Source organism: Leishmania panamensis (assembly GCF_000755165.1).
Source record: "Leishmania panamensis strain MHOM/PA/94/PSC-1 chromosome 25 sequence".
Classification (NCBI taxonomy): Eukaryota; Euglenozoa; class Kinetoplastea; order Trypanosomatida; family Trypanosomatidae; genus Leishmania; species Leishmania panamensis.
Window position 1 is genome coordinate 777710 of NC_025871.1, and position 18740 is coordinate 796449.

The 18740-nt window shown below is 59.4% G+C and overlaps 7 protein-coding genes across 7 annotated transcripts; all 7 read right to left on the reverse strand.

The window, feature by feature from the left end:
- Window positions 1-561: 561 nt before the first annotated feature.
- LPMP_252120 (hypothetical protein) lies at window positions 562-1716 on the reverse strand (the record flags this gene model as incomplete). The annotated part of the gene is made up of 1 exon (XM_010701480.1): window positions 562-1716. One exon carries the CDS (start codon window positions 1714-1716, stop codon window positions 562-564), a length of 1155 nt encoding a protein of 384 aa, XP_010699782.1.
- Window positions 1717-3113: 1397 nt separating this feature from the next.
- Window positions 3114-6029, reverse strand: LPMP_252130 (helicase-like protein, putative; the record flags this gene model as incomplete). The annotated part of the gene is made up of 1 exon (XM_010701481.1): window positions 3114-6029. The coding sequence occupies one exon, from the start codon at window positions 6027-6029 to the stop codon at window positions 3114-3116; it is 2916 nt and encodes a 971-aa protein (XP_010699783.1).
- A 1670-nt stretch (window positions 6030-7699) lies between these two features.
- On the reverse strand, window positions 7700-8812 carry LPMP_252140 (hypothetical protein; the record flags this gene model as incomplete). Its single annotated transcript, XM_010701482.1, has 1 exon — window positions 7700-8812. One exon carries the CDS (start codon window positions 8810-8812, stop codon window positions 7700-7702), a length of 1113 nt encoding a protein of 370 aa, XP_010699784.1.
- Window positions 8813-9585: 773 nt separating this feature from the next.
- Window positions 9586-11226, reverse strand: LPMP_252150 (hypothetical protein; the record flags this gene model as incomplete). Its single annotated transcript, XM_010701483.1, has 1 exon — window positions 9586-11226. One exon carries the CDS (start codon window positions 11224-11226, stop codon window positions 9586-9588), a length of 1641 nt encoding a protein of 546 aa, XP_010699785.1.
- A 1410-nt stretch (window positions 11227-12636) lies between these two features.
- Window positions 12637-15300, reverse strand: LPMP_252160 (elongation factor 2-like protein; the record flags this gene model as incomplete). Its single annotated transcript, XM_010701484.1, has 1 exon — window positions 12637-15300. The coding sequence occupies one exon, from the start codon at window positions 15298-15300 to the stop codon at window positions 12637-12639; it is 2664 nt and encodes an 887-aa protein (XP_010699786.1).
- A 1177-nt stretch (window positions 15301-16477) lies between these two features.
- Window positions 16478-17125, reverse strand: LPMP_252170 (hypothetical protein; the record flags this gene model as incomplete). Its single annotated transcript, XM_010701485.1, has 1 exon — window positions 16478-17125. The coding sequence occupies one exon, from the start codon at window positions 17123-17125 to the stop codon at window positions 16478-16480; it is 648 nt and encodes a 215-aa protein (XP_010699787.1).
- Window positions 17126-17424: 299 nt separating this feature from the next.
- Window positions 17425-18363, reverse strand: CET1 (RNA triphosphatase, putative; the record flags this gene model as incomplete). The annotated part of the gene is made up of 1 exon (XM_010701486.1): window positions 17425-18363. One exon carries the CDS (start codon window positions 18361-18363, stop codon window positions 17425-17427), a length of 939 nt encoding a protein of 312 aa, XP_010699788.1.
- Between the last annotated feature and the right edge of the window lie 377 nt (window positions 18364-18740).

Here is an 18740-nt window from a genome sequence, read left to right on the forward strand (position 1 = left end):
GACACACCACAAACACCGCAACACAGCCAGCGAGCAAGAGAGCGATGCACTTCGCCCTTCTCCTCTTTCCTCCTTCTTTAGTGTGCGTGCAATGCTGCTGCTGCTGCTGATGTGTGTGTGTGTGTGCACCCCCTTGTTGCTGTGCCCATCAGGTGTAGAGGCATATATATACATATATATGTATAGGTGTGTGTGTGTGCGTGCAAGGGGAGAGGGGAGACAAGATAGCGAGGGAAGGATGACAAGGGGGCGAGAGAAAGGGAGGGAGAAAGTTGCGTATCTGAAGGAGAAGATTGAGGAGGAGGGTGATGTCCGCGCGGAAGTCCACGAACACACACCCACCCACACACACACACACACACGAGCGTTCATGTGAGCACAGTGATAGCATTAGCAGAAGGTCAGGCGTATTCTTCGAGGTTTACTTACGTGAGGATCCTCAGGCGACCATCGTATTAAATGTGGCTTAGAGGAACACGCAGCACCGCCAATTGCGGGACAACAGAGCCGTTCGGGCAGGAGGAAGAGCGAGGGAGAAACAGGCAGACTGAGAGGCAGCCGTTACCCAATAATGATGGACTTGCCTGTGTCACGGTTCACTACCACTTGCGTCCGCTCGTCTGGCAGCAGCCGCAGCTCGTACCGAGTGACCAGCGCCTTCAGTCCAGAGAAGTTAAGGCGCAGATACACTTCAACGTTGCGGGTGGTCCCCTTCACTTGGTACTCCATGTCCACGCCGTCGATCGCCGGTGCCTTTTGGTCATCCTCTTTCTTCAATGCCTGCGGCTCCCCTGGCAGAGGCACCGCATCCTCCGATTTGGGTGCGTAGATGGCCTTATAGGACGTCTGGTCCACGCACAAGCTATCCAGCGATGACGCCAACCCACCGCACGCATCGACCACTTTGTGCACAGACTCCTGCAGCGTCGTGAGTGCCTCGTCGCTCGAGTACTTCTCCTTCAGCGGCTGGACCATCATTGATACGGCGGCCCGCGGCGGCTTCTCGAAAAGGCGGCACACAAACAACTCCCCGAAGTCGTCGAAGTCGACGAGCCGGAGATACTTGAGAATGTTAAACTCGTCCCCCTTCTTCGGGTCGATGTGAAAGCTCGTCACCTGGAACGTGTAAGGGAAGGCAATGCCGATGCCGTTGAGCACAAACGACTCCTTCTCTGAGCGAGCCGGGTACCGTCCCGTCTTCTCGCGGTAGCGTTTTACCACACCAGGTCGGTGTTTCCACGACAGCTGGCAGCGGACTTGTTTCACCTTCTCGAAGTCGACGAGGGCCATACAGTTCACGTTGTTGCCCTCGCGCTTCAGCACCACCGTGTCACGGGGAATGTTGGCCACCTTCCCGAATTTGTCAATGAGGCAGCGCGACATGGCCCTTATGAGGCCGCGCTGCACAGAGCCTCCGTCCTTGTCTTCCTCCAGCAGACTCGGGTGGAATAACCGCATGAGGCGCTGGTCAAAGCCTGGCGTGGCCTCGTCCGTTAGAAAGTATAAGAACGTGAGGAGCGGCGAGAGTGCCATGGCGGCCTGCTCCTTCGGCCGAAGGAAGATAGCAAAGTACAACCCGTACAACATCATCATCACCCACGGGAAGGCCACGAAGGCGATGATGCCGCCGGCGAACCATGGCCTCAAGCGACCGAGAGCGGTCTCATGCTCGACCGTGAAGATGTCGGAGAGGAGGTTCGCAATGATGGACTCCATCGCTGCAGCGGTGCAGTGAGGGAGAGGGGGAGTGCTGTGGATGCTGTCTGAATGACGAGAGAGCCGCGTGGGTGTGTGAGGGGGGGGGTGAAGAGGAAAAAGGGAATTCACGACGCTTCAGGCGGGAAGAACGCGAGGACGGAGGGAGAAGAACAGCAGAAGGTGAGAAACAGCAGCGAAAAGGCAGCAGGGAGAAGAGGGGGAGGCAGGCGAGTGACTGTGGTGCACCCCCACAAGAACGCACGGGGAATGCAGAAGAAGAAATAGAGACGAATCAGGAAAAGGGGGGAAAGGGCAAATACAACAGAAGACACACACAGGCAGGTGTGAGTCGTTACAGAGAGATAGAGAGAGGACAACACACCCATACACGCAGTCAACGTAAGAGACGTTAAAGTAAGATAGGAAAGACGCGAAGGGTGCTAACGGAAGAGTGAAGAAACTCGTTTCTGCTGACCACAGGAAAGACAATGATGTCGGCGATGATGGCGAAAACAGTTGGACTCTCCACGGTGATGAAGTGTGTGAGTGAGCGTGAAAAGCGGTACGAGGTAGAGAGAGAGGGAGGGGGGGAGGCTGTGGACGCGAAGAGAAGGGGAAGAATGCCTGATTACGTATATCAGCGTGGCTGTGCTTGGGAGAATGACCACGACGATAGCGAAACACGATGGCGTCGGACTGTTGGGCTTTGGCGCTTCCGCAAATGTGCTACCGTACGTTGGCGCGCGCCTGTGCCTTAGTTGATGGGAGAGGAAGGACACACAACAGAGAGAGCAGACCACGAGAATGGGGGCCCATTCGTGAGCAAAAGAGACGTCTGGTGTGAATCGCTGTCAAGGTGCATGAGTGAAGAGGGGTGAGAGGGCGACTGCACAGGTGTGCTAGTAGGGGTGTCTCTGCATAGATGTGTGTATGGCAGTGCTTACACAGGGAGTTAGTGGGTGCCCGCGCCACATTAGGGCAAGCGCGCCAGAGCTTTTTGCTCGCCTCCCCCCTTACTCCTCAAGGCGGTGACCCCTTCCCCTCACCCAACCCGACGCTAATCCGTGTCTCCCGTTCCCTTTCTTTCGATGTTGTCAACGCCGATGGTGATGACAACGAAAGTGCGCAAGTACGCACGACAAGGAGGGGAGGGGGAGTGGCGACGTGGAAGGGGTGGTGGTGGAGCGAGGCACGGAGAGAGGGAAAGAGCGAGAGAGACTTGATCTACTGTTCAGCAGAGAGACACTAAAGGAGTACATAAATGTTGTTTGCTTATTTCTATGGGTACGCGTGTGTGTGTGGGTGGGGGGGGGGGTAGTGGCCCATGACTGTAATGCAGATGGCACCTCTGTAGCACACACAGGTCGGTAGACACAGAGGTGTGCCTCCTCGTACGTGCGCGCACGCCGTTCGTACTACTCATCCTCCTCCTCTGGCTGTCTGCCACATCTGCTCTCTCCCTCCATTAGTGAGAGGGGCCCAAGGCTATTCCGACAGTTGCCGCCGTCCTCTACACTGACATCACTGTCGTCGTCAGCAATTTCCAAACCATCGCTGTCCACCACGGCAGCCGTGTTGTAGCCACCAGCATCGTCATTATCATCATCAGTTTCGTCCGTGTCGTCCGCAGCAGAGCTCGACGAGGAGGAGAGCAGTCCACAACACCGCAAGCACGTCACATAGTAGCACGACCGCTTTGGTTTCACCTCCTCTTCTTCCATTCCAGCGTAGGTGTCGCGGATGTGCAGCAGTCGGGCCCCGGACGCGTCCATCTCCAGATAGCGCGGGTCTAGGCAATCAAAGCAGAAGGAGCGAGGGCACGTGTCACACATGAAGATGGCGCCGTCGGCGGCCTGCTGCTTGCCACACGAAAAGCACTCATGCCGCGGGCACGACCAGAGGCGCTTCACCGTCTCTCCCGACCTCGGCGGCCGCTTGCCGATACAGGCGGCGTGGTAAGCCTTGGGACACACCGTGCAGTGCAGTAGCGGCTCCATGGGATGCATGACATCCCCACAACAGAAGCAGCGGTGCGTCTGCTTGGGCGGTGAGGCCAGTGCGCCGCCACCGCCGCGCATTACCGCAGCCGCCGCAGAACCGCGCAGCCTGTTCGCTTCCACATGCAGCAGGTCCTTCACCATAGCGTCTTCCGCGGATAGGCTACCGCTACCGCTACTGCTGCTGCCATCCGCTTCGTCGGAGGGGCGCAGAAGAGTCGAAGAAGAAATAGGCGATCCGTCCGCCTGCTGCTTCGCGCGGTGCTTTTCTTCGAACCGGTGAAGCACTTCACGAATGTCGTCAGCGGTTATGCGTGGGGTGTCGGCGCCGTCGTTGGTTGTAAAGCGGCCACGCCCACGCGCACCGTGACGCTGGCCTCCTTCGACGATGAAGTCGCCAAGGTACGCCTTCCGAGCCGCAATGTCGCGGATGTGCTCCTCGATGGTGCCCTGCAGACACAAGCGATACACACGCACGACACGTGTTTGACCGATGCGGTGCGCCCGGTCCGCTGCCTGCCGGTCCAGCTGCGGGTTGAAGTGCGCGTCGAAGAGAATTACGGTGTCAGCGCCGGTGAGGGTGACGCCGACGCCGCCTGCAGTGGTGGTGACCAAAAAAAGAAAGCACGAGGATGCGGGGTGGTTGTAGCGCAGCATCGCCAGCTCCCGTTCGACGCGGTTGCAGCTGCCGTCCAGTCGCTCGTAGCTGTGGCCGCGCAGCTGACACACAGCCTCGAGCAGATCCAGTGTTGTTGTGAAGTTTGAGAAGATCAGGCATCGATGTCCTTGTGCCTTCAGCTGCGGCAGCAGTGTGTCGAGATAGCGCATCTTGGCGCTGGGGTCTATGAGGTGCGCCGCATCCATGGGCACTCCGGCGGCTCGCATGCGCTTCTCGATCGGCTCCTGTGACCCGTTCGTGCGCCCCTTGTCCGCCAACAGGCGCAGCGCCAGCGGGTGGTTGCACACAGCCCTCTGGTGGCTGAGGTGGCCATGCAGCTGATGGCCACTGCTACTCTCCTGCAGAGCATGTGCCGTCAGCAGGGAGAGCAGCTGTAGCTGTACGTAGGTCGGCACCAGCTTCGTCAGCGGCTCGTCTACGCGAGGCGGGATGCCGAGCTCCATGTCTGCCTTGGTGCGGCGCAGCATGATATACTGCAGCACCTTGGCACACTCCTCTGCTTGACGCACCGGGTCTCGCACGCCTGGGTCGTAGGCCGCCATGAGCCAGGGGTAGAGAAAGCTCATAAGGCTCCACACTTCCTGCACATTGTTGTGCACCGGCGTGCCCGTCACCGCCACCCGGTAGCACGCCGTGAGTTTCCGTGACGCGGACGTGATGGCCGTGTCATGTGCCTTGAGAACATGCGCCTCATCCACTACAACCGTCACCCATGCCCGCTTGCGGAAGACGCGCTTGTCGAGATGAAGCAGCGCCGGCGTCGTCACAAACACGGCGTGGCGGTTGTGGCGGCCGGCGCTGGTGGCGGCCCGGGTGCGGCGCTCGCCGTGGTACTTCACCACCCGCAGCTGTGGTGCCCACCGCGCCAGTTCACGGGTCCAGTTTGTCAGGGTGGAGAGAGGGGCAACAATGAGGTGTGGGCCGTCGATGTTGTGCAGCAGCTTCAGGGAGTGCAAGAAGGCGGACACCTGCGCCGTCTTGCCAAGGCCCATGTCATCACCGAGGATCGCTGACATGCCGCGATGGAAGTGGCTCAGAAGAAACTGGACGCCCTCCATCTGATAGGAGCGCAGGGTGCACCCCGGCAGGGCCCCCACCGTCTCGCTCGTAATGACGGGCAGTGCGGCGTGCAGCACCGGCCGCAACTCATCGTCGGCGGCGATGCGGTTCAGCGCACGGTCCTTGAAGAAGGGCTCGAAGGCGTCGAAAAGCTCGGTGCTGTGGTGCAGCTCCCACTCGAACTGGCGTTGGAAGTGACGTGCGATGGTCTCTCGCGTTGCTGAGGACGGCGTCTGCCAGGGGAGGCTGCGCACCGCACACGCACCGCTGGAGGCTTCCACGGTAGCGCCACCTCTATGCCCGGGCCACGACGGCGACAGCGGCGGCGAGGGAGTCTGCTGCGCGCGTGCCACGTCCTGCATTGTGGCATCCGCCTCCCGCACCTGCCTCGCCTTCTGCGAGCCCAGCAGCAGCGTGAGCTCATCATCGTCGTCCTCCGAGGCGGCGCGGCGAGTGAGGAGTCGCTTTGCCGCCGGCGCGTCCAGCGCCGGCTCAGGCGGAGCTGAAGAGGGCGGCGCCGCCACTGCCGTCTCACGAGGTCTCTTCAACGGCGCCACACCTCGGTGTGTGCTTTCCGACGAAGCAGTGGCGGCCATTTCCTCCGTTGCACCAGTGTCCCACAGCTGCTTAAGTGCACCATCTTGAGCGCCAGCTGCGTTCGGCGAGCCGCATGCCGGTTGAAACGGCCCTTCGGCCGCGTCTCCGGACGATCGACCGCCGCCGTTTGAAGTTGGGTGACCCCTGTCATCGCTGCGGTGCTTGGACAAGGTGGCGTTGGCTGGTGTCACCAACACACACGCTCTTGTGGCGGAGGAAGAGAGCGTTGCTTTCTCCAACTTGCCTCCCTTTGGGCTTCGGCCGTTGCCTGCCTGCAGGAAATTGGCGAAGTAGTTGTCAAGGTTCATGATGTGTGTGTGTGTGTGTGCGTGTGTGCTTGCGGGGAGTGAGAGTTCCGACCTTGCTGACGCTGAGTTGCGTGCCGATGAGCACCTCGACACGACAAGCAGCTTGAGTAGCACTGCGATGCGGCTGGCAGGCGCTCTGGTCGGAGTTTCGTCCACAGTTTTTCGTGTTTTACAAGCTGTGATAAGGACTGCCTCTGGGGGGAAGGGAAAGAGGGAAGGAGAGAGGAGGCACGTTAGCACAGACACGATGCCTTGAGCCGCTGATGAAGTTATGCCAGACTGGATGACCCCATGGGTAGGGGACGGCGGGAGGAGTGACGAGACGAACGCAAGACGCGTATGAGCCTTCATAGGGAAGAGAGACAAAAATGATGAGGGAAACAGGCGAGGCGACGTGTATGCGCGCGTCAGACGACCGTCGCACCAGGCCTAGCAGTGTCCTGGAGAGAGGGAGGGCCTCTTGCGTATTGTGCAGCATGAAGGCAGCGGCATTGCATGCACAGGATTGGCGAGCACCTACAGCAACAACAGCTGAGGGGCTGTCACGGCGGAAGATGCTGAGGGGAAGCAAAAAGGCGCGGTGTCAACTCTTGTTGCCTCCTCCTCCGTTCCGCTGCTCCTCACAAGCCGTCTCACCTCTTGCAAGCCTCGTTTGAGTTTTTTCCGCTTCTTATTTGCTGCTCTGTACACTGAGGCATCGCTGTGAAGGAGGGGTGGCGCCTTATGTAACCGATCAGCTCGCACTTTCTCGCCTGTCGCTTACCCATTCATACACTAGCTCACTCACTCATTCTCCGTGCGCATGTGTGTGGGGGGAGGGGGGGGAGGCGCCAAAATCAAACAACCCACAACAGCGTGTATACGTGCAGACGAGCCGCACGGCGTAATGAAGAGGGGGCGGGCGCAGCGTGCAAAACGCTCTATAGGAGCTACACCCACGGCGAGAAAGCTCGGTGCTAACAACAGGCTATCAAGGAGGGAAGGGGGTGGGGAGAGGGGAAGGCGTAGATGTGCGCACCCCGTGCCACCCACGATGTACCCCTCTCTCCCTCGTTCCCCGTTCTGCACCCAAACACGTACAAGTGAACACGACCCTCAGCAAACCACGCAGGTCCCGTGAGGGTACAGACAATGATGCATTTTGCCTCGCCACTATCACTGCCATCATGGCCTCCTCCTCTTTTACCGTTCCTGTCTTTCTCGCGTACGGGTGGATCCCACAGCAGCCTTGACGCGCGCATTCAGCGAGACGAAGGGAGAGGGGGAGGGGGAGGGACCTTGTTCGCTATCAACGCTGCCATCATCATTGAGACTCATCACGACCGCCCCCCTCCCCCCACACCCATATATGTCGGCATGTTTTACCAGCTCGTGTTGTTATTCAGCTCTTCTCGTGTACTCACACGACTCAGGAGAACAGTAATGTCATCCGGCTTACCGCCCTTGGCGTCAGTTTGCCCAAACTGGCGCAGCATCGAGGCCCACGGAGAGTTGGTCTCCGGGTTCACAGAGGTCTTGTAGGCGTCAGTTATAATGCGCTGCGCGACACGGTAGGGGTCGATGTACTCGATCTTCTCGTCCGCCAAGATGCCACTGAGGAGGAAACCCACTAGCGGGATCTTGGCGATGGGGCTCTCCTCCACCTTGCCGATCCACCCGGCGTCCGCGGCAAGCTCGGAGTTAAAGCGGTTGTCGAAGAGGCCGTCGGTGCCCATCACAATAACGTCGCCCTCCTGCACCTGCACCGACTCGCGCACACAGTCCTGCACTCGGTCAGAGAACGCGCGCCCCACCATCGACCGGGGCAGCACTGCCAGCTGGAATGGCGCATTGAAGCCGTGCACCTTCTCGTGTACGCGGAAGTGCAGGTCTCGGTTGCGCACCACCATCACGCCGCTGTCGCCCAGGTTGGCCACGTCAAGTGTGTGGCTGCCGTCATCCTCCTTGCGCAAAGTCGCCACGCAGGCCGTGCTGCTGCCCACCTTGACAACGCCGTCCTTCACTACTTTGGTGTACGCGGCATCAAGGATCTTCTCCGGGTCGCACTCACCACGGTGTGTCTCCGCAAACAGCTTCGCGTTCTCCATCAACGCGTTGGCGAACAAGGAGGGGTCGACGCCTTCAGAGCGCCAGCCGCCGACACCGTCAGCGACGCCGATCACCTTGTAGTTGTTCGCTACAAAGAAGCTGTCTTCGCCGCAGTCGAGCTCGATGAAGCTCGTGCGCTTGCGCCAGCTCACTGACTGCCGCCGCTTGCGCTCGTCCACGTCGCTGCGGTACATCTTCTGCGGGGTTGGTTTCGCCTTGCAGAAGGCCCAGCTCTGCAGTACCAGCTCTGTCGGGTCCTTCTCATCCTCTGGGGCCTCATCCGGGGGCGTACCCCACGAGGTCACATCGTCGGCGCTGGTGCAGGCTAGAGCCTGCGCGCTTGGCTGTCCGTTCGGCAGTAGCGGTGTACTGTGGAGAGCACCCATCGCTGTGCGCGCGCGTACGACTATTGGAGGAGGGGGGGAGGGGAAGGAGAGAACGAGAGTACGAACGGGCTTCTGATCGCACACTAGTGCGCAGTGTCGCAGGAGTGATACTCACTGACTCGCTGATGCGACTCAAGTCCTCGAGAATATGACGTGTGACCTTCACACGCAAGACCCAGAGACAAACAGGTACAAAAATACACAAGCGATGCACCCTGGCATCTGTTGGACAAGACACTGCTCAATAGAGGGAACGAGAACGAGAGAGGAGGTGCGGCAAAGAGGGGGTTGGTGGGAGCGGGAGGGCGGGCGGGCAAGCGAGCAAGAGAGGGGGGCTCGGCACAACGCACACACAGACTGACTCTCTGCCTCTGGGAATTGGCGTCCCAAACTTCGCTGGGGCGACCACATTGGAGATCGGCACCCCCCTTTGGCGCGCATCTCGAGTTCATGAGATGACTCGTACGTTGGTCATCCCCATTGCAGGATATCGCTTCGCTGGTTTGTCTTGAGACGTTCGTGGCATGTACACGCCTGCACTGCATATGACTTGGTGGGGGGGGGGGAGAAGAACTTAAGGGGGTCTCACGGGCGTAAGCAGCAGATACGTGAGTGAGGAGTGTGAAAGACAGAGAGGCAAAGAGGAAAGGCAGGGGTGATCTCGTGAGAGAGCAGAATGCACGCAGACAGGGAAAGGTACCACCACTCACATGCGCTCTGCCGTTCCACGTCCGCCTCCCGCCCCGTATACCTGTCCCTCATCCCGCGTCTTCTCACGGATCGTCCGTGAGGATGAGCGACTCCGGCACACCAGCCGAGAGAAGTGCATTGGTGCAGTCCTTCACAAAACCCTGAGGGCCGCACACGTATGTCAGCGGCATGTCTGCGCTGAAGTACTTCTGAACAGCCGAGAAAACATCCGCTGGCTGCATGCGGCGACGGTGAGTGATGGGAATGACGGGGCAGGAGTTCAGTGGCGGCGTTTCAGTGCTTGTGTCTCGCCCCGCACCAGCATCCTTAGTTGGGGTGATGAAGAGCTCCATCGCATACGTTTTACGGAGATGCCTTGCATCGCTTCCGCCGCTGGCCTTCTCGGTCGTCTCCAATTCTGAGCGAGGGAAATCCCGTTGCCACCGCACGAACTCGTCCAGCTTTGGCACCGTCTCCAGAGTGTGGTTCGCATGCAGGTGCGCTACATGCAGCGGTTCCAAAGTCTCTACGTAGAACGAGTCGCCGAGAGAGGAGTTGAGGAAAGCGTAGGCCGACGTTATGCTGACCCCTGCCGTGAGCCAGAGCACCCTGCCGCCCACTCTGCGGATGGTGTCATGGTGGTCAGCGAAGGTGAAGGTGCCACCAACATGAGCGACGGGGAGTGGTACGTGCAGTGAATGGTGATGCAGCCACGCGCTGCCGCTCGCCTGCGTGTCGGCGCTAGTGGCCTTCACGATAAGGCTGAAGAGACCGCCCTTGCGGCCCACGTCACAGATGGTCCAGCGGCGCCGCATCGCTTCCCCTGCAGCGGCTGCGGTGATGGAGGAGGAGGGGAAATGCCCAACGTTGGCGTCACCAGTGGGGTGTCTCTCCTTGATTGGGAGCTCGAGCACCACGTACTCACCAAGCTCCGCATGCCGGAGCAGAGCTCCCGCGTGGTGGACAAAGTCAAACTGTCGTACACCAGGGCAGATGTTGGTGATGGCGATGCAGGAGACCATAAGGCTTGTCGTTGGGCTGCTGCAGGTCCTGCCGGGGGGGTTGATCTTGGGCGGCAATGTGAGGCCCATCGGTAGCCGCGTCTTCTGCGTCTCATCCAACGGGTTGGTGCCCCCGCTGCCGGTGCTGCCGCCGCCTGCAGTGGGCAACTCCACGTGCTGAAAGACGTGGCCGCTGCGCCGCTCAACGCCGGCATGGCTGTGAATGCCTGGCGCACGCGAACCGCGCGCTCTACCGTCGACCGGTAGGCTCATGGGCGCCTCCCCATTCGCCAGTTCCATTGAAGCGTACGTGTCGCTCTCCCGCTTGGGCCCACTGAGATCCACCAGGACATAAACTTCCCCGTTCAAGTCCACGACCTTGTGGACGCGTTGCTTGCAGCCCTTTGAGCGAACCGCCTGCTGCGGCTTACCGCCGTTAGGGTTAAACTCAATGCCCCAGTACAGTCCCTCGCCGGTGTCCAGTGCGATCCTGTAGCTGTGCCACGGACACACAATGCATGGGTGGCCACCCATTTCTTCAATGTCCCCAAGCAGCAGCGGCCCGCCGTGATGGTAGCAGGCATTGTCGATCGCATAGAGCTCATTGCGATGGCACACGACAGCGATATTGCGCGTGCCGCAGCGGACAAGCTGACGGGAGTCATTAGTGAATTGCAAGCGCTTTCCCACGTACACTCGATCGGGGGCGGTGTCTGCGGACATGGCAGTGCCGAAACGACGGTAGGAGAGAGAGAGGGAGAGAGCGAAGGGAGGGGAGGGCAAAGACTTCAGAGCAAGCAGATAGAAAGAGTGCGGAGGTGACACCACGCGCACCTACAGATGTAAAAGCGCCAAAGACTTGATGCTTTGAAGGGGAAAAGGAAAGCCCAGCGATGTGGTTGGCAAAAAGAGAAGGAGGGAAACGTGCCGAAATAGGCGGTGACGGCGTGAGGCGCCGCTGTGTGTGGGTAAGCAGAGGTGCGTAGGTGCGTCTTACCAGCGAATCCGAGCGAGAGGCAAAGAGGGTGGGGGGGGGGGGGAAGAGGAGTCCGTACTGGGATGGCGGCGAATAGTGGGGTAGAGGAGGAGAGGGCGGGTGGAGAGGGGAGTCATCAGCCTTGTACTGAGAACCGCGCTGATATTTCTATCAGGGTATGCCGCTGTGGAGAAGGGAAGGCGGTGGCCGCCGCTGTGAAGGATGCCGTGCGTGCGCACGCACACGCAGGCCCACAAGGGGAAGAAGAGTTCTGCTTTGCTTCGATTTTCATACGAGTGTAAGGGCAAATGGTGCGTGTGGGTACCCCTCTCTCCTCGTCGCCGTCACTCCCTGTGTAGGTGCTCCTAGACGCAGTAAGCGAAGTGCTCCTTCTCCCTCGTGCAGCGTGCTGCCTATGCGGGGTGTATAGTGGAGAGGTGTGTGCTGTCGTCTCAATTAGTGGTGATGAGACGTGCAGGTATGGGGCGGTGCCAGTGGTAGAGATAACACACAGTGAAAGGGAAGGAAATAGGAGGACTAATTAAAGCTGGACGCGGAGTGAACGGCGGGGAGGCTCGCGCTGATGTGCGAGCGAGCCAAAGCAGTGCTGGCGATTTTCCCATCTCCTCACCTCTCATTCCATTTCTGACATACGTGTGTTGCAGCGCGTAGAGAAAACTCACTGCTGTTGGCAGAGTCTGCAGACGGATGGGGCCTACTTAGACCGCTTCGTTTCTCCTCCTCTCGCTCTGCATCGACCTCTCACAGGTCTTGAGTGTAAGAGGCGTTCCGACGTGAACGACTCCCCTCCCCCCTCTCCGTGCGCATCTTAGAGAAGAGGATCAGTTCGAAGCGCCACGTCACTTCATTTCACCCCTCGTCCTCTCATCTTTCCGTGCTTCCAGACTGCCGTGGATCTTCACGTTACTCGAAGTATCCGAGACAGACACACGGTCGTACACAGGCACAGAGACACGCCATCAAGCACGATCCACCCTCTTCCCCATGTTCTCGCTTCTACTGGCATCCCCCTCTCCCCTGCCAGCGTCTACGCAGCAAAACAGACGCGTAGTAGAGCGGAGAGGAGGAGCGGGAAGGAGTTGGGCGCAGAGACACACACACAGAGAACGGGATAGGGGCGTAGAGCCGCAACGCTCTCACGCGCCCTTCAAAGAAAATTTCTGCTTTTCGGCGTTCTCTACCACACGCTCGCGGTAGAGGCCCTTGCGCCGCTTAATGCGCTCCAACAGCTGCTCAGCGATGTTTTTGGTCGACACCTCGGCACCGTGCTCCTCGAATTCTTCCTTCGTCGTCGGCACAAAGTACGGATCGGCGTCGATGACTTCCCAGTGACTCATCTGCAGCTGCGCCGTCGAGGCGCCTTGCGTCTGCACGCGCAGCTCGTCCTGCAAGCCGAATGCCTCGACTGCGGGTAGCCAGGAGCGAATGTAGAAGAGGTCGCTACCCTCGTTCGGCACCTCCTCGACGATTTCAGAGCGGCGGCGGCTCAGTGAGGCGTAGATTTTGCCCTGGGTGAAGCCGGAGGAGTACACAGTGCACTCGTACACTGGCTCGACAAGACGGCGGGGGTGCAGCTTCATGGCCGCGCGGCACGCCTCCCGCACGCTGGGCAGCACCATGCCACCTGAGATGCCCGAATCCGCGTCCACGAAGATGTTTGTCACCACAAACGCCAACCCGTACAAGGGCTCCTGCGCCATCGGCCCGCTCTCGCAGGCGGCCTGAAATCCGGCCACGATGGACTCCTTCCAGTCCTGCAGCATCGCCCAGCATGTCTCCGGATCCGCGGCGCCGTCGAAGTTGGCAAGTAGCACCGCTCCAAGGAAGCCAAGTCGGGACGGGCCGCTGGCGACGATGCCATTTTTGACATCTGCAGAAAAGCGCTTGTGCTCTGCCAGCGCAGCAACTGCCTGCCGCAGAAGCTGCGGGTTATTGCCGCTGTTCTTCTCGTCCTCTTTGATTAACTCGAGCACCTCGGCCGGCAGCGGCCGCGCCTGGAGGGTGATGATGAAGGCGCCCTCCATGAGCGACGTGGTGTGCGGCTTCGGCTTTGCGCTCAGGTTGCTCACGATGGTCTCGCGAAAGGACACGAGCGGCTCCGACGCAACCACTTCTACTTGGGCAAATGTGTCGATGAGGTCCTTGAGGCAGCGCTCTGCATGCACTTCGCCTGCCGTGCCGATCACGTGTTCGCCAGTTGGCAGGACGCTAACCTCCACCTGCGGGTCGACCTTGTAGAGCAGTCGCAGGCCCCGCTCCAGCTCCTGCAGGTTCCTCGGGTCCTTCGGGAAGACTGAGAGTCGCACTATCGAGGTGCTCTGCAGTACTAGCGGCTTGAAGGACGGCATACTCGGCGCACTGCTGATGGTGGCGTACTTGGTGATATACGGGGTAAGACCGCCAACACCGCAGAGGAATCCGGCGCTCACTTCCCAAGTCTCCTCAAGGCCGGCGCCGCGAAAGAGGAAGACGCTGCCTACCGTGGCTTCCACTACCGCGCCATCGCTGTGCACATACACTGGCTGCCCGGCGCGCAGGCGCCCGCTGTAGACGCGCCCGAACCCAATGAAGGCGTCGTCGTGATTCTCCACGGAGCCGACGATGCGACCGACAAGGTACTGGGTTTCGATAAGCTTGCAGATGTACACGACACACGGCGCCTCCGGGGATGGGTCACAGTTCAGGAGCGCCTCCTTCAGCTCCGCGGGGGTGTCGGCCTCAAAGCCAGGGACGAGAGAAGCTAAGCGGCGCCGCTGCAAGGCAACCGGGGAGGCGAGCCGGGTGCACACTGTGCCGAGCACACAGGGGGCGAGGGGCATCCACGTCGAGAGCAGTGCCTTCAGCTTGCCCCGCGAGTCGCGGCGTGGGTTGTTCCACTTGTTCTCAGCAATCTTCAGCTTCTCGGACAACTGCTTCTGCCGCTCCTCGCTAGCGCTGTCACCGAGAAATGCGCTGTAGAGCTGCCAGATGGGTTCCAGCAGGAGCTGCACACCCAGAGGCAGTTGCCCCGCTTTCTTTGGCTGCGGGCTCACGGTCTTGGTCTTTGGGTCGAAGTAGTGTTCTCCCCAGAGGACCTCCGAGAGGTTGTGCAGTGGTACCTTGTCCTTGTAGAGCCTCGCGAAGAAGTCCACACTGACAGCCCAGCCGTCGTAGCAGCTACAGAAAAGAACGTTGCCCTTGGACGGGTCGAACCACACGTCATCGCTCGGGTCCTCGCGCTCCATGTCCTGATCCAGTTCCTGGATCTTCATCTGGTTCGCGTAGGCGGCTAAGACGGCGTTGCAGATCTCGATGATGCTGCGAAGTCGCAGGTAGGCTTCCTCGGCGGTGTACTGCTGCGTTGTCACGAGCAAGTCGATCTTGTTCAATACGAGGCACATCGACAACCCCTCTCGGTAGGTATGGCGCAGGATGGACGACGTCTGCTGCGTGACGCCGTCCACGACGTCGACAATAACGACCGCGCCGTCGCACAGACGCATTGCCGTGGACACCTCGCACGAGAAGTCGATGTGCCCGGGGGAATCGACGAGATTCAGCACGTGGCTCGTGCCAGCGTAGACGTGGCGCAGTGCGATAGAACTGGCCTTCATTGTTATGCAGCGCTCCTGTTCATCAGGTCGGGAGTCGAGTAGGCGCACTTCGCCCGCCAACTGCGGGGAAAGGATGCCGTTGCTGGCGACGAGGTAGTCGCTAAGGGTGGTCTTGCCATGATCCACGTGGGCGACCATGCAAAAGTTGCGGATGTTTTCTGGCCTCTCGCTCAGCTCGTGCAACGCATCCGTGGTGAGAAGGTTCATTGTGTGGGGATGATTGTGCGCGTGCCGTTAAGTAAGATTATGTGTGTGGGAAGGTGAGGGGGGGGGGGAGAGAGAACGCCACAAAGCCGCCCCCCCTGCGGGCGGTTATCGGATCTCTTTTGATGTATGCGTTTGTGTTTTATGGCGCACCGTTGAGATGGTCAGGCGTTGCTGGATGTGGGAGGAGAGGCGTGCGTGTGTGTCTCTTCAACTAGGGCGCCTTTATCCAAACAGACCCACGCGCACGCACATTCACACAGGCAGTGAGGCGCAGCTGCGTTGAGATACGGATGATGCGAGGAGGTAAAGCAAAGAAGACAGAGAGGAAGAGAACAAAATGCGTCACGAGTGTAGAAATAGTGCACATAGGTGCGCAGCGCCTTCCTCCTCCCTCCCCCTCCCACCACCACCAACACCCGGTGACACCCATGCATTGCTGAATATGGGCGCTTAGGTGCATGTGTGCTGCAGGAGTGTGGCGGTTCGGAGCGCCCCATGACGCTCGAACAGCCTGCGAGTGGGCGCAGGAAGAAGGCGGTAATAAGCAAAGTTCTGCATTCGCACCTTAAAGATCACCATCACCGCATTACACATGCGAGTGCTATCGCTAGGGGAGGGGGGAAGGTGATTGTTCCGCGTATGCCGCGTCATGCACCACCAGTGAGGGTGCTCATCGGCAACCTTCAGGAAGCCGCTTCCATTTTTTATTGTTTGGTTTCGTGTATGTCTTACTACTACTACGAGGGAATAGGAGAGAAGCCAAGTAAAGCACAGAAGAGTGGGAGGGGGGGGTAACGGTGACCCACGAGCTCTTCTCATGCCATGTGTTGTGTAACGGGACGCCTTCTTGCCCTCGCCGTGCTCGACTTCCTTCCGCTGCTGCACCGCGTCGCCTTTTTGTCTTCCTCCTCTTTCCCTCCTCTCGAGGCGTTTCTGAAGCGTTCGCGGTGAGGGTCCCACACCCCTGCATACGAGAGAGAGAGAGGGGCAGGGGAAGGGGCGGAGGTACGAGAGAGGGCAACAAGCCTTCACGTGATGGCGCATAGCCCTTGATGCGTGGGAGAGCACGTCAGTGCAGGTTGGCAGACATGGTGCCTCCCACTTTCTCTCACCCCATCTCGCCCTCCCCATCCTTCTGTACAAATCTGCGTCTGTGATCAGCTGAACGACTTACACTTCAGAACTTTTCCGGTTGGTTCTTGGGCAGCATCACAAAGAAGCCGTCGGAGCCTGTCTCGCCAGAGTACGACTTCTCCTTGGGCATCAGGAAGTACACGTAGATCACCATGAGGAAGTACCCCACGCCCTGCACGTACTTCTTACGCGACTGGATCTCAATAAGGTCAGTCGTCGACACATCCCAGGGTTTCTTCGTGTGAAACTGGTAGTACTTCGCCTCCGGCTCCGGCATCTTGTGTATATTCACGTCGATCGGCTGGAAGTACGTCCAGGGCATGTACGTATCATAGATGGCTGTATTCGGCTCCGGGAACGGCGAGGAGGAACGGATGCCGCGCTCATTCATCGGGAAGGCGTTCTGGATGTCGGACGTGTTGTTATTGTCACCAGCTGTGTGGAACGTTGGGCCGTTGCCTACGAGCGCCTTACGGGTGGCCGCGAAGGCGTACAGGGACGTCTTGCGCATCATTGCTTCTGAGTGGGGAAAGGAGAAGAGAGAAGGGGGTAGCGGCAGCGGTCTGAACAACCGAGCGTACACGATAGGCGGAGGCTGGGAAACGTGGGCGTGGGAGGAGATGTCCTCGGAAGGGAGAGATGCAAGTACGTGGGTTGAGAGGAGGGGAGGTGGTGTGGAGTGGAGATGCATTTCACAACGGCGTCAGCAGCAGTACAAGCAGCGACGACGATGTCAGGATGGCGGTAGAAGAGTGCACACAGACACATCATGAGAAAACTTAGGTGTGTGTGTGTGTGCAGGGAATGGGGAGGAGAGAGAGGCCTACAGGTGCAAACGAGCACGCGAGATAAAAGTCCTTCTTCCTGCTTACTGAGTGCGCTGACACTTTGTTGTCGACGAATGGCTCTTCCGAAGCGAACATGTGCGGGGGGTGGTGGCTGCGCAGATGCCGCCTTTGCGATGCTCACGGTGGGCGCCCCCCCCCCCCCTTAGTCCCCATCACACGCCAGCCTGTGCGGCAATCCGGTGTTGCCCTTCAACTGCGCGAGGGCCACCAAGCGGCCCAGAAGGTCGGCCAGCCACGCCTTGGTAACACCTGCCTGACAGCTCACATGTATGCCCTCTACTTCCACTTCGAAGACAGGATACTTGTGGTCAACGGTGCTGACACGCGTGAAGGCGTACTCAAATGTCTTTTCCGTTGCTGTCCACCGCCGCTTGCGACGCACGCACCCATGCGGCTTCACAGCAGGCGCATCCATCGCTGGCTTTGGCACCTCCGTGCTGACGGAGACACGAATGTCGTACGGGCAACCCGGAACGCGCACCTCAACGTTGCACAAGCGCCTCTTTTCTATGCACCCAATAAACGACTCTGACCCGTCGTTGGCAATAGCGTATGTGTAGCGACCGGTCCGCGTATTGACATCCTCCGTGACAGACTCCTGGAATGGCAAGGCCTCCGGCTTCTCCGCCATGTACGCCTTCATCCTGGCGAAGTCCTCCGCGCTCACACCGACTTGAATGCGCCGATGCTCACCCTCAACAATATGCGGTGCGTCGTGTGATGAAATTGTTGTAGCAGTAGCGCCAACATGGCCCTTCATCATGCTGTGCGTTCGCTTCTTTGACTGGATGATGCTACAAATTCGCGCCTCAATCTCGATGTGTGACTCCCGCAAGAAGGGCTTCAGACGAGCGAGGAGCGACTCTGCTACTTCGAGTAATGGAGGTGGATTAGGAGGGGCCTCATCATGGCCTGGGGAACTGGATGCAGCCTCTTCTGTGCTCGTTTCCGCCGCAACCGGCGCAGATGCTGGGGCCTCCAGTTCTACTGCTGCTGCCTTCTGCGACGCTGGCGCGGTTGGTATCGCTGAGGCTGAGACATCCGCTGCCTCTTGAGGCGGAGGAGTACGAGAGGTTGACATGTTTTCTTCTCAGGCATACTGCGCTACCTCCTGGACCTTTAGTGCGGTGAAACGGTTGGATTTGAGAGCGACAACCACACCCAAGACTTAAACACATACGCGCTTCACACATGCGCGTGCGCGAGAGTGAAGATTAACACAGAAACCAAGATGGTGGAGTGAAAGGGAGGAAGCGTGGGAGATGTGCTACGTTGACCTCTAGGGAGAGAGTGAGAGAAGAGCCCCTCAGCGACTGCCTTGGCTAGTCCGAAGTGCCTGACGTGCACCCACAGGACCGCAGTGCATCAGTTTGTTCCCTGGGGGAGGGGCGCCGGCAATCCGTGCACACCCTTTTCAACTCTGCACACGTGACTGTACATCCACGTGATGAGGGAGGT